The 14,483-nt window shown below is 39.0% G+C and overlaps 1 protein-coding gene and 1 long non-coding RNA gene across 2 annotated transcripts; both read right to left on the bottom strand.

The window, feature by feature from the left end:
- Positions 1-651: 651 nt before the first annotated feature.
- LOC311129083 lies at positions 652-1,058 on the bottom strand. The gene is made up of 3 exons (XR_014613253.1): positions 1,011-1,058; positions 852-910; positions 652-708 (listed from the first exon to the last, which is right to left on the bottom strand). It is a non-coding gene; the product is annotated as an uncharacterized lncRNA (long non-coding RNA).
- A 9,109-nt stretch (positions 1,059-10,167) lies between these two features.
- LOC311129112 (DNA damage-regulated autophagy modulator protein 1-like) lies at positions 10,168-14,224 on the bottom strand. The gene is made up of 7 exons (XM_084161395.1): positions 13,872-14,224; positions 12,888-12,955; positions 11,971-12,113; positions 11,345-11,522; positions 11,195-11,253; positions 10,959-11,051; positions 10,168-10,857 (listed from the first exon to the last, which is right to left on the bottom strand). Exons 1-7 carry the CDS (start codon positions 14,000-14,002, stop codon positions 10,813-10,815), a joined length of 717 nt encoding a protein of 238 aa, XP_084017521.1. The 5' UTR covers positions 14,003-14,224; the 3' UTR covers positions 10,168-10,812.
- Positions 14,225-14,483: the final 259 nt, after the last annotated feature.

Genomic DNA, 14,483 nt, shown 5'->3' with positions numbered 1-14,483 from the left:
TGGGTTACAAAGTGGGCCCCAAAAAAAAAATATATATATATATTTTATTTCTCATTTAATTTTTATTTTATTTATGAAAATAATATACCTCAATTAGATAAGTATTCACCCTCCTGAGTCAATATATGTTAGAAATACCTTTGGCAGCGATTACAGCTGTGAGTTCTTGGGTAAGTCTCTAAGGAGCTTTGCACACCTGCATTGTGACATTTTTGCCCATTGTTCTTTTCAAAATTCTTCAAGCTCTGTCAAGGTGTTGGGGATCATGGCTAGACAGCAATTTAAGTATTGTCATAGATTTTCAAGCAGATTAAAGTCCAAACCGTAACTTGGCCAATCGGGAACATTCACTGTCTTCTTGGTAAGCAACTCCAGTGTAGATTTGGCCTTGTGTTGTAGCTTATTGTCCTGCTGAAAGGTGAATTCCTCTCCCAGTGTCTGGTGTAAAGCAGACTGAAGCAGGTTTTTCCTCTAGGATTTTGCCTGTGTTATGCCATGTTCACCTCCTAGTCGGAAGGAAACAAGACAAAGAGAAATAAAAACACTAAAATAAAGGAGAAGAAAAGGAGAATCATTCCCACCACAATGACAGAGCGGTGACTGAAAACTCACTTTAAAGTCGTGGATATAGGTGAAGATGAAGAAGAAGAGGAAGCTGAAGGCCACGATCCACTCACTCACAGCACTCACCAGATGGAACACATAGTCCTGTAATGACGGAGAGTCGGAGAGAGACTGATATTGGCACGTATAGCTTCTCTAGCCTATAAAGCCTATATGGATTCAGAATGTCGTCCATCTTTGTTGTTTATGTGAGTTGTGTTCTTGGTAAAGATGTGCTCATACTGTACCTCGTCTTCTGTTTTTCTATGCAGTGTGGTTTGTGTCACAAAGACAGCACAGATAACAGCTGGATGAAAAATGAAGGAGATATTTTCTTTGATAAAACAATGATCATTCATGATTAAAATCATTTAGACACCATGGGTTACTATTGTTTTCAAGGATACTGGGGGAAACTGCCAGGAAGGCGATGGTTGCAATTCCGGTGCGCATACGACACAGAGGGAACAAAGAAAGACAAACATAGTGAAGTGAAACGTAATACTCAGTAAAATGCAATATTATACCATTTATCCCAGTCCTGTCTAACCATGCATTTCTGCTTTCATTTTCTCAAACATGGGAGGTGTGACTAAAGCTTTTGGCACAGTCTCGGACCTTGTAAAACCCATGGGGGCCATACTTGTGAACTTTTGCTTAGAGGTTTTTAAACCATTGGTCTAACAAGACTAGCTGCTAGCTTTTCTCATAGGCCAACTGTCCTTTTAACCACGTGTTGTGTTCGAATCCTCCATGGGGTCATCATTTTTCCTTTGACATGTGGACTTACATTCATTGTGGTATGGTGTTGAGAAGTAAAGTGCAGTCATCACCTTAAAAATTAAGATTAAGAATGAATTTCATAAGGAGCTAGGGCTACGACTTTCTTCAGCCTTCTTCACAAACACACTGTTGGCCCTAATACTATATGAGGCTACATGGATGTGTACAATCATTAAAACGTTTTATATGCGTTTTTATAATCATTATCTAGCCTAGTGGTTCCCAACCTTTTTTCCTTGGAGCCCCCCCTACTTGTATGTGTCACGCCCTGGCTCTGGGGACTCTTAAATGTTGAGCCAGGGTGTGTAGTGTCTATGTTTTGTTTTCTATGTGTTTCTTTCTAGATCGTTTATTTCTATGTTGGCCAGGGTGGTTCCCAATTAGAGACAGCTGTGGCTAGTTGTCTCTGATTGGGAACCATACTTAGGCAGCCTGTTTTGCACTTGTCATTTGTGGGATCTTGTTCCGGAGAGGTTTGTGTTTTGTTAACCTTAGGACTTCACGTATCGTTTTGTTGTTTTGTTTTTGGCATTAAGTACTCATTAAAAGATGTACGCATATCACGCTGCGCCTTGGTCCGTTACTTATACTTAGTACTCCTGAGTGGCGCAGTGCTAACTGTGCCACTAGAGATCCTGGTTCGAATCCAGGCTCTGTCGCAGCCGGCCGCGACCGGGAGACTCATGGGCGGCGCACAATTGGCCCAGCGTCGTCCAGGGTAGGGGAGGGATTGGCGGGCAGGGATGTAGCTCAGTTGATAGAGCATGGCGTTTGCAACGCCAGGGTTGTGGGTTCGATTCCCACAGGGGGCCAGTATAAACAAAAAAAAATGTATTCACTAACTGTAAGTCGCTCTGGATAAGAACGTCTGCTAAATGACTAAAATGTAAATGTTATAACGATCGTGACAGTATGTAAAAAAAGCTGAGCCCCCCCCCCAAGAAAAGCTGTAAAATAATAATAAATAAATAAAAAGTGATTCATTCCAAATCTTTATTGGCAAAATGTACATCAATTATAGTTTTTCTTTCCTTTTCTCTTTGGTTTGCCCTGGTTATCTTTGTGTATAATCAACTGTAGGCCTATACACACACATTGTTACCAAAATAATAATAATGATTCATTATCAGGGTAATAAGTGATTAACAGCACCTATATGGCTCTGTCCTAGATCTCCCTCAGACCAATTAACTGAAACGGGGCAGTTTGTTGAATACACACATGCACATCATGTGAACACTGGTTTTGACACAGCTATCATGTATGTGTTATAAAAATAAAAATAAGTAACAATAACAAACAGTACGTTACAATCAATAACTTGTTCCTTCCTTAAAAAAAAAAAAAGAATAGCCACCTTGGGCCTGCATTCCTCTGACCAGGGATGGGATGTCAGGTGTGACGCTAGTGACAGCCAGCCTAAAGTCCTGGTGGACATCGAGCCTGTTACGGGCTTTTGTTATTATTGTTCCAAGCACGCTGAAGGTCGTCTCAGACAGGTACGTAGTGCTGAATGGTAGAATAACCCCTGTAGCTGCGTGTTTGGCCAGTCTGGGTGCAACAGCGTGTCCTTTGACAATCCAAAACTTGTTGTATCCGTTCTCGTGGAAATATTTATTTGACATAGAATCGGCTTGAAGGTCAGCAAGCTCATCTTCACAGCCAAGGTATTCCACATCCTCGAGACTGCAAATATAAGGGTCCATCACCCACGATTCCTTTGATAAGTATTCGTCAACATCGGCAAAACGGGATTTAATTTCCTCCCGAAGCATGTTCATGTGCCTGGTAAACTCAGTGCGCAAAGACGCAGGCAGTGCCACCAGACTGTTTCATCAGCAGTGGAAATTGTTGTAGCTCCCCTTTTGTCATTTTTCCAACTCTGTACTCCAGTTTCCGCACAAAAGCGTCGAGAGATTCGTCTGACGCTGTTGTTGTTTCATCCAACTGAATGGCAAAGGGAACATTCCTAAGTCATTCGTGCAGCTGATTTTGACCATCTCCAGCCATTTTATCAATTCTGTCTTTGACAGTGTTGTCAGAGAGTCGGACGGTTCTCACTTTATCCACCACCTGTGGGCCATACAGCCTCTCTACAATTTTCAGGCAGACGGGTTTGATTAGCTGCTCTCCAATATTGTGCAGCTTTTTAGCCTTGGCAATTAATAGCGAACACTCAAATGACGCCTCCGTGGCTCTGTGTACATTGCTGATGTCTGTGGATCTTTTTGATAGTGCCAACTGCTTCTTCCTCTCAAAAAAATCCTGACCTTGGCTTCATGCTGTCATTAGCTAGCTTCTCGCCACAAATGACACATTCTGGCCGAGTCCTATCCTGTCCTTCAATAAAACCGAAGTTAAGATAACTCTTGAGATATAGCCTTTCTTTCTTTTTTGATGATGAGTCATCGGCACTTTTACGTTTCTTAGACATGTTGTTTTATTCATAAAATAGTGATGCTCTGACTGCAGGAAAAACGAGCTGCTAGCTGAAACTGATTGAGCGCGGGCCATTGCCGTGCACACTTTTTTAGATTGGCTTTGGCATTGCAAGCATATGATCTTCAATAACATTTTTAAATGTATTAATTTTACAATTAAATTATAGTGGAACATTTTATGCATGTTTGACCTCAAAGCAAATTAGAACTCTGGCGCCCCCCTAAGGGGCGCAGCTACTCCAGGAATCCACTGAGATGAAGCCTAGCCTCCTCCTGGCTTCACAATTTATGAAGCTGATGCAATAAATGACACTAATGCCCCGTTTACATCGTGATGTATTTCATTGCGCCGTACGTCATCTCCACGGAGTCTTGCTCCGCTACTAAACGGTCATGGCTAAAAGGGATCCAGCTTTTGTCAAATGAACATCGGCTTTGCCGTTTCGTAGCAGACTCTGTGAAGATGACCTATGGCATAATGAAATATGTCACGATGTAAAGGGGCATTAAAAGTTCAGAGCAAGAAAGTGTAGGCTATATAGAAATAATTAGGCTCAAATTGAAAAATCATTCAACTAAATACTGAGGATTTCCATTATCTTAATCGAGGTGTAGATTACATCTCACGTTCCAGTGTTCGAATTTGTAGCCTAAACAAGGCATGGGATTTCTGTTAATGTGACTCTGTGCAACCAATGGCACTTGTAGATTTGACAGCTCTAATGCAGTTCTACCTCAGACACCACCAAAACAGCCTCTATGGGGATGTCGGCTAAAGCGGATCTGATTGAATAGAGCCCTTAATCTGATCTTCCTTTCCTGTCAATTCTGCAACACATGCTATTGACTGACAGCCTTAGCCTATATAGACATTCAGGTCAACAATAGAGCTATTTTCATTGTCATGGACGTGTTATTAGCTGGGCTAGTTTACATCAACACCATTTTCAACCTGGTCTCAGAGCATTTCGTATTATTCTGTACGTAACTCTGAAAAGTTCCATTTAGTATGAAATTATATGTTTTGTATGGTTACATAGGACAGATGGTTACTTAACCCCTAACCCTAGCTAATGTTAGCCAACTAGCTAACGTTAGCCACCTAGCTAGAATTCATAACATATCATATGTTTTGCAAATTCATAACATATAGTACATTTCACAATTCATAACATATTGTACGTTTTGCAAACTTGTAACATATAATACGAATTGTAATTCGTAACATATGATAAGAAATGGGTGATGGACAACCACAAATTAATACATACCATATGAAACATAACATATCATACTAAATGGAGTGTCTCGGATTTACCTACAGAATAATGCGAAATGCTCTGAGACCAGGTTGCCATTTTTGGACACAATAGCTATTATAGGTAGAATGTTGCAGGCATTCACACCAGATAGTGTCCTCCTTGCTATAACCTATTACATATGGGACTTTAGTGTAGCATACACTTCAAATATTTATTAGGCCTACTCTTATAATGCTTGTACTGTGAATCGAAGAGCAGGCAACATGTAGTAAATGAATAATATGAAAGGAGTCAGTCAGACCTAAACACAGGCTATTAGGAAAGGCTTAATAGAGAGCAATAGTAATGGCGTCTTTTTGTAGGCACTAACTCTGCCATGGTTCGTTAGACAAAGCCTATTGGAAAATGAATGGCGTTTTCCTAGGGTTTTTGGATAAACACCGGAAATAAGGTCTGTGGTAAAAGGAGATCTTATACGTTTTGTTCTATGAGATAATCTTCTTCAGCTAACGCCACTTTTGTGAATTGTTAAGCATTTATGTAATAAAAAAAGCACATAAAAGGCTTCATAATTCTAAAGGTCATGTTAACTGACTGATATTATCTCATAGAACAAAAAGTATATGATCTCCTAAGCCTGTGTTAACCTCAGACCTTATTTTTCTGCCCTTATCCCAAAACCCTATTCTTTCCCCATTCATTTTCCCCATTGGAATAGGACTACAAGCTGGCGAGCTCTATACATAATCTTCGTCACTACAATGAATATAGGCAAAATTATACTGAACAAAAATAGAAACGCAAGATGTAAAGTGTGTTTCATGAGCTGAAATAAAAGATCCCTGAAATTTTCCATACACACGAAAAGCTTATTTCTCTAGGCTAGTTGGTAAATTACTGCTATTTGACAACACCACTGAGGCAAAGACTTTGACTTTTACTACGTCTGAATACGTTTCATGTTATATAATCCTCCTACTTTTTTTCAGTGAAAGTACATGGATGTGTGTTATTAAATGGATGAGCAAAACCATGAGAAAACCCTTTTGAATTTTGTAAGACGTCAGTAGCCTATTTAAAGAAGCATCATGCAAAAATATATTGGCACGCTCCACTAAGGTTGCGTCTACACAGGCTGCCCAATTCTGACATTTTTTCCACTAATTGGTCTTTTGACCAATCAGATCAGCTTTGAAGAAGTTCTGATGTGAAAAGATCTGATGTGAGCATGCAAGTACAGTGCTCAACTTGGGAAAACGAAACGGGATGTATTTTTGGCCCTACAATGCAATACGATTTCTGTTTATAATCGCAGCTTTTGGTGAGTGCAAATAAATAAACAATATTTCCATTACCCACACTGATTTAAATAATAAAGACGTGTGTAATTATTCTTGGAAAATACAAACTATTAGGCAACTGATAAATAATCATAGCCTAATCTTGTTCTTACTTACCTTCTATAGATGGCGATATTGAGTTGTTTCATATAAGATATAGGTCCCGTGTAGCTCAGTTGGTAGAGCATGGCGTTTGCAACGCCAGGGTTGTGGGTTCGATTCTCACGGGGGGCCAGTATGAAAATGTATGCACTCACTAACTGTAAGTCGCTCTGCATAAGAGCGTCTGCTGAATGACTAAAATGTAAAATACGATATGGGTAAGATGAAACGACTCAATATCGCCATCTGCTGGCCTTTGAGCTAAAACCGCCCTTGAGTGCAATTTAGGAAGAAAAAACAAGATGCAGAAAACTGACAGGTAAATTCCCTCATGCCAATATTCCTCAGAGTTGAGATTTGAAGGAGGAACGTCATTTATAGGCCACCTAAAAGTTACATCTCTTTCTGTAGGCTACACTAAACTGTAATATTGCAGTCACATGGTCTAGGCAAGATGGAACTTCAGTCATGTTGTGTGTTTGTGTAGGCTGCGGTTGGACCTATATGGGTTGGGCCAGACCTCTTCAGGTAATTTCCACATGTGACAGAAAATAAGACACACACAGCCCTACATTCCATGGCCATACACACACTCTTAGAAAAAAGGGTTCCAAAATGGTTCTTCAGCTGTCAACATAGGATAACCCTTTTTGGTTCCAGGTAGAACCCTTTTTGGTTCCAGGTAGAACCTTTTTGGTTCCAGGTAGAAACTTTTTGGTTCCAGGTAGAACCCTTTTGGTTCAAAAGGGTTCTACCTGGAACCAAAAAGGTTCTACCTGGAACCAAAAAGGGATTTTCCAAGGGTTCTCCTATGGGGACAGCTGAATAACCCTTTTAGGTTCTAGATAGCACCTTTTTTTCTAAGATTGCACACACACACACACACACACACACACACACACACTCATTCCATAACACACACAAAACACAGGCATATACTCATTATGCTGTAAACAGATAAACAATGTGACTCATACTCAGAAATAGCCTTAGCACCAACGCCTGAACCAAAACACTTTTCTTTCTTTCTATTCTAAATTCATTTGTATTTATTCACTTCATAGGTTTGTCTAATCTGAGTGGGGAGGCAGAGGGTTGTCACTAATTGGGTCCTTCCACCAACCCAGTGCCTTTTGAGAAGTGTAGTTTTGGCCAGAAAAACATTCGACTTTACCTAATTTTAACATTCTGTCTTAAAGAGCACGTTTAACTAATTTTCAGTTTTCCCCTCCCCATATAAACCACCCCCAGACAGTCAGAGCAAAATTCTTGCTTGAGAAATTGCTCTTTTCTAGGAAGCTATTTTTATTAATTTTTGACAATTTTAATTGAAAACAATCACAGTAAGGTACTTAATTGTTACCCAGAAATGATTTGATATAGAGATTTAAAAAACGGCTGCATTGGACCTTTAATTAACTCAGGAACCACACCTGTTTGGAGCCACCTACTTTGTATCCTCAGTTACTCAAGGGTTTCCTTTATTTTGGTAGTTACATCAGGTAACTTAGGGTCATGTATAAACATTTATAAAAATGCCCATTTGCCCATTATTTTGGCTACCATGGCTCGAAGAAATCTCAGAAACTTTGAAAGAGGGCTCTCAAAGGAGCATAGGGGGTTTAACATGTGTTTGTGTGTGTCTCAGTCACCAGATCTCAACACAATTGAACACTTATAGGAGATTCTGGAGCGGCGCCTGAGACAGCATTTTCCACCACCATCAACAAAACACCAAATGATGGAATTTCTTGCGGAAGAATGGTGTCGCATCCCTCCAATAGAGTTCCAGACACTTGTAGAATCTTTGCCAAGGCGCATTGAAGCTGTTCTGGCGGTACCTTATGTTGGTTTCCTTTATTTTGGCAGTTACCTGTACATCCATGTACTTTTATGGAGAAAAGATCGAGGTCTATACAACATTTAAGTTGATTGTACATAGTTTTAAAAAAAAACGTTCAAGAGTCTTATGGACTTGTCAAATAGCTGTCATGTACCGTAACCACTATTACTCTCCTGGTGGAAACCACCGCGAAAGCAGTTGATTAAGCGCAGGTTCGAGCCCCCCTCACTTCCAGCATTTTTGTTAAGGGAAAACACTGTTCACTGCTGGTCCACCCATATGTGACAAAGTGGATGATTATAATGCATATAAAACTAGGGGCGCAACTGGTTTTAGAAGTGGGGGGGACATTATTATAATATATTTTTTATTTCCAGTCGGATAAACACTCCAAACAGCCTACCCAACCACACGGAGGCGTCTGCATGGTCTTAAAGCACACCGTTGCCTTGTTTTGCATCACATTCCAATGATAAAACTGAGGGGGACAAAAATGCAATTTCAGAATGTGGGGGGGACATGTATGTAATATAGCCTATACTATAGTAGAGATGATTATGTGTGTAGCAGTGCCAGTAGCCTATGTGTCGGTCCGCATTTTTACATTGAATTCATGGATTTCACATGAGAGGGTTCCAGGAGTGATGCATTTGTATTGCCGTAGGACTATAGACTATCTCACACATTGTTGAAGTGCATTGAAGTATACCATACAAAGTCCCATATGCATTAATAGGTTATATAGCATAAGGAGGACACTGTCTGATGTGAATGAATACAGGCTATAGCTATATTATTGAGTTCATATAGTACAGAAAATGCTAACCAGAGAGTTAGATGACTTTGTCAAATATAAGTAATTCACAATCTGATACTGATACAGTCAAATGTCTTCCTCCGTTAATTAAAGACTGTCGATTTGGAATCTTTTACACACGGTAAGCTAAGCGTGGGCTCGAGTACGGACTCATGATAAACTTATTTAAAATAACTGCAATACTGCCATCTGTAGGATGATAGCGAGAGTGCAACCTGTAATCCTACTGTATTATAGTTTGTAATGCTTGTCCTGGAGTCAAATAATGCATATGTGACAAAGTTGATGATTATAAAAATGCATATAAAACATTGTAGGCCTACATTTATGTGTACACATCCATGTAATATAGCCTATGCAATATAATTATTAGGCCATAGCAGTGTGTTTGTCTGCAAGGCTGAAGAAATATTTGACTTACCTTCATGTCTAAAAGTAATGATGGACTGTTGTTTCTCTTTGCTTATTTTAGCTGTTCTTGCCATAATATGGACTTGGTCTTTTACCAAACAGGGATATCTTCCTACCTTGTCACAACACAACTGATTGGCTCAAAAGCATTAAGAAGGAAAGAAATTCAACAAATTAACTTTTAACAAGGCACACCTGTTAATTGAAATGCATTCCAGGTGAATACCTCATGAAGCTGGTTGGGAGAATGCCAAGAGTGTGCAAAGCTGTCATCAAGGCAAAGGGTGGCTACTTTGAAGAATCTCAAATATAAAATATATTTTGATTTGTTTAACACTTTTTTGGTTACTACATGATTCCATATGTGTTATTTCATAGTTTTGATGTCTACACTATTATTCTACAATGTAGAAAATAGTTTAAAAAATAAAGAAAAACCCTTGAATGAGTAGGTGTGTCCAAACTTTTGACTGGTACTGTATGTGGCCGTCATTTTATTCAGACACCGTTTCGTTTTTGTGTTTGGAACATAGAAATACTTCACACATAGCCCTGTATGTATTTTGAATTACTTTATTACAATGGTATAGATATGCCTCCTCAATACCCTGAGTTTTTCTTGAGCAAAATACCTATCTAGAAAAACATGTACATTGTAATATAAAACGATTAACCTTGGAGTAGGTAAGTGTACATACAGCCTCTATCCATAAACTGGTGATGCGTGAAATTAATTTTCTATATCAACTTCAGGTGCCGCAACTTCACTGGGGACAGGGGGGAAATGTCCCCCCCACATTCTGAAACCAAAGTTGCGCCCCTGATCAACTTGATCTTGTGATTTTCTTGCACAATACTGACAATGGGTTAACTCTTTCCTTAACCCAACAACTTTTCTAATTGCTGGTCACAGGATGTGTTTGTTTTGTGGTTAACCCTTAAGATTGAAGTTATGTTGCAATGGATACAGTATAAAGAAAGAAATCATACCATTCAGATAATCTCATATACATTTGCCTTATAAAAGTAGAAAACATTTACATTTACATTTTAGTCATTTAGCAGACGCTCTTATCCAGAGCGACTTACAGTTAGTGAGTGCATACATTTTATTTTTTTCATACTGGCCCCCCGTGGGAATCGAACAAAAAAAAAGTAATACATTTGATTTAGTAAATTTTCAGATTTAAAAGTTCAAATCAATGTTTTGTCAGGAATAGTCCACAAATTCTGTTCTCAGCTTCAGAGTAAACTTCTGTAAGAAACAAGACAAAGATAAATAAAAACACTCAAATAAATGAGAAGAAAAATTGAATCATTCCCACCACAATGACAGAGTGGTGACTGAAAACTCACTTTAAAGTCGTGGATATAGGTTAAGAAGAAGAAGATGAAGCTGAAGGCCACGATCCACTCACTCACAGCACTCACCAGATGGAACACATAGTCCTGTAATGACGGAGAGTCGGAGAGAGACTGATATTGGCACGTATAGCTTCTCTAGCCTATAAAGCCTATATGGATTCAGAAAGTCATCCATCTTTGTTGTTTATGTGAGTTGTGTTCTTGGTAAAGATGTGCTCATACTGTACCTCGTCTTCTGTTTTTCTATGCAGTGTGGTTTGTGTCACAAAGACAGCACAGATAACAGCTGGATGGAAAATGAAGGATATATTTTCTTTGATAAAACAATGATCATTCATGATTAAAATCATTTAGACACCATGGGTTTTCAAGGATACTGGGGGAAACTGCCAGGAAGGCGATGGTTGCAATTCCAGTGCGCGTATGACACAAGGCCAAGGAACATCCATAGGGGTAGGCCTTATAGGATATGATGGACTGGAGGATGGTGTACAACACACCAGAAAAGAAGAAGAGTAATGCACCTGCATCATGAACTGACGTAACCGTTGTCTCCTGGGGAAAAAGAACACACCAGAGAGATCATGTATGGAATATCACACTGTCACTTAAAGGTACAAAACCCCTCCATCTTCTCACTAAAGGGGTGACAACCCACTGGGCAAAACGGGTTGAATCAATGTTGTTTCCATTTCATTTTAACAAAGAAATTCAATGTGATTACATTGAATAAACGTGGAAAACTGATTGGATTTTTAAAAAGTAATCAATGTAAGGGAATTTCATTTTTTCACCCAACTTTTATCTTAAATCCAATGAAATCCTACTGGGCACACACTGGTTGAATCAACGTTGAGTAGGCATTGAATTGACATCTGTGCCCAGTGGGATTGTGAAATGTTTTGTTGATTTCACGTTGAATTCACGTTGTTAGTTGACAACTCAACCAAATGTAAATCAAAACTAGTTGTTGAACTGACGTCTGTGCCCAGTGGGAACCTACCTGGAAAGTAGCAACAAAACACATCCCCAAACAAGAAAGCATTCCAATCCAGAAAGCAGCCTGGTTCAGTGCTGGGGGCACACCACCTGCCTTCTCATTGAGCTTTTCCACAAACTTGTATCTGGCATATATGGTGGCCATACCTGTAGAGGAATTGGCATGGCATATGGAGTGAACGTTTTTATTAACACTTTTCACATGTAGACAGTACACGCTCACCTGCTGCAATATTTATTTATTTGCACCTTAAAACAGAGGGAACAAAGAAAGACAAACATAGTGAAGTGAAACATAATATTCAGTAAAACGCAATGTCATACCATTGATCTCAGCCCTGTCTAACCATGCATTTCTGCTTTCATTTTGTCAAAATTGGGAAGTGTAAATAAAGCGTTTGGCACAGTCTCTGACCTGGAAAAACCCATGGAGTTGCTTAAAAGGATAGTTCACCCAAATTACAAAATAACACATTGGTTTCCTTACCCTGTAAGCAGTCTATGGACAAGGTATGCCAGCAAATCATGCTTTGGTTTAGTTTCCCTAGCACCGTTTCCACATGCTAACGTTTTAGCATTTGTGGCACAAATCCCATTTAAGTCATGGGACCAATATTAATATTTTTCACGCATCATGTCCAAATCATCCAAAAGTATCTACAATTGAGTGTGAAGCTCAACAAAGTCACTTATAGATGATTTGAACATGATGTGTGAAAAAATGCTAATATCGGTCCCATGACGTTAGCATGTGGAAACAGTGGTGGGAAACTAAATCAAAGCATGGATTGCTGTCATATATGGTTCATAGACTGCTTACAGGGTAAGGACACCAATATGTAATTTGGTAATTTGGGTGAACCATCCCTTTACTCTAAGACAAAAAGCCCTTTCATGGTTTTGGTGTCTTTCTGTGCTCACCTGCAAATGCAGTGATAACCGTCATCAAGCCAAAAATACAGCTCTCTGGGGGATTAGCCCCAGTGTCACTAAAGAAAGAAGAGTTCAGGGTTAATGTGTGTTTTAAAGCCATGTCTGGAAGTCTTAAATAATCTGTATTTAACTTAAACAATACATGATATAAAAAATCATTATACACATTAAATTATAACAGAACAGAAAGTGATTTAATTTGTTATTAAATGAAATAAAAAATGCTCATCAAAATAATATCATACCATTGACATAATCTATTAATAATAATAATATTCCATTTAGCAGACGCTTTTATCCAAAGTGATTTACAGTCATGTGCGCATACATTTTTACGTATGGGGTGGTCCCGGGATCGAACCCACTACCCTGGCGTGACAAGCGCCATGCTCTACCAATAGAGCTACAGAGGACCAGATTAACCAAATAGACAATTGCATTTCAATTGAATTAGTTATCAAACCATACCAGTTGACGACAAACAAATAATTCAGTTATATCTACGGAAAATATTACTGAATGGAGGGCTTTAATCGTTTGAATAGAGCGCTAATTAGTTCAACCATTATTCATTATCTATGCCTATTTAATGTTAGTTTGCATAATGTGTTAATTGTCTATCTGCTCAATAAACAAAGCTGTTTAAATGTCAAATGAGGACACACACACCGTGCATTAAGTAGTTCACAGGCCCCTACACTGTAGACTACACAGCTGGGAACTGGGTACCAGCCAAGTACAGCGTTCAACTGTGGTGGGGAAAACGAAACTGATTTATTTTTGTTGCAAGAATGCGATACGATTTCCGTTAATATCGCCGGTTTTGATGAGTGGAAATAAATAAACATTATTTCCATTACCCACACTGATTTAAATAATAAGAAGTGTATGCTATTATCACGGTTTAATGAAGAACGGCAAATTCGTGGAAAAATAAATGCTCAGGCTGCTGATAAATAATCATAATCTTACCTTATATAGGGGAAAATAACATCCACATGATGCTCGAACAATGCAATTAGGTAGGAAACAATAAACGTGCTGGATGACCAGATGACCAAAAAAGTTGGTAAAAAGCATATTCCCTCCATGAACCAAAACATATTGTCAGCAATAAGGAAAAGTTACCACGCAGACAGACCGACCTTAGTGCAAATTATAAAAATTTAATACGATGCAGAATACTGACAGGTAAAAACCCTCTGCCAATAATCCTCAGAGTTGAGATTTGAAGAAGGAATATAATTAGGGTAATCCTCCACCAAAAAGTGACATCTCTTACTGTAAACTATACTGTAAACGGCTATTTTGCAGTCACGTGGTCTGGACAGTATTGAACTTCAGTCATGTTGAGTGTATGCTTCCTTCCGTACTTCTTCCGATCATTTCCGCATTTAACAGAAAATAAGACACACAGCTCTACATAAAATGTCATCCTCTTCTGAACCAACATTTATTTATTTATTTCTAACTTCATTTTTTCATTATTCATTCTAATCTGAGCGTGTAGGCCTGCAGAGGGATGCATCCATTCTACACTGAGTATCAGTGGCGGCTCCTGAAAAAATTCTCAGGGGGGGCAAT

Source organism: Coregonus lavaretus, assembly GCF_964263955.1.
Source record: "Coregonus lavaretus genome assembly, chromosome: 5".
NCBI lineage: Eukaryota > Metazoa > Chordata > Actinopteri > Salmoniformes > Salmonidae > Coregonus > Coregonus lavaretus.
The sequence above is the reverse complement of the archived record's forward strand: the minus strand, read 5'-3'. Positions and strand labels throughout refer to the sequence as shown.

Bases quoted from the DNA above. Each gene is read 5' to 3' on its own strand.
- LOC311129112 (XM_084161395.1), bottom strand. From the start codon at position 14,002: ATGTTTTGGTTCATGGAGGGAATATGCTTTTTACCAACTTTTTTGGTC. The intron at 11,052-11,194 runs GTACAGTATGAG...CCGTCATTACAG, and splicing joins ATAGAAAAACAGAAGACGAG to GACTATGTGTTCCATCTGGT. The intron at 10,858-10,958 runs GTGAGTTTTCAG...TGTTTCTTACAG, and splicing joins CCTATATCCACGACTTTAAA to AAGTTTACTCTGAAGCTGAG.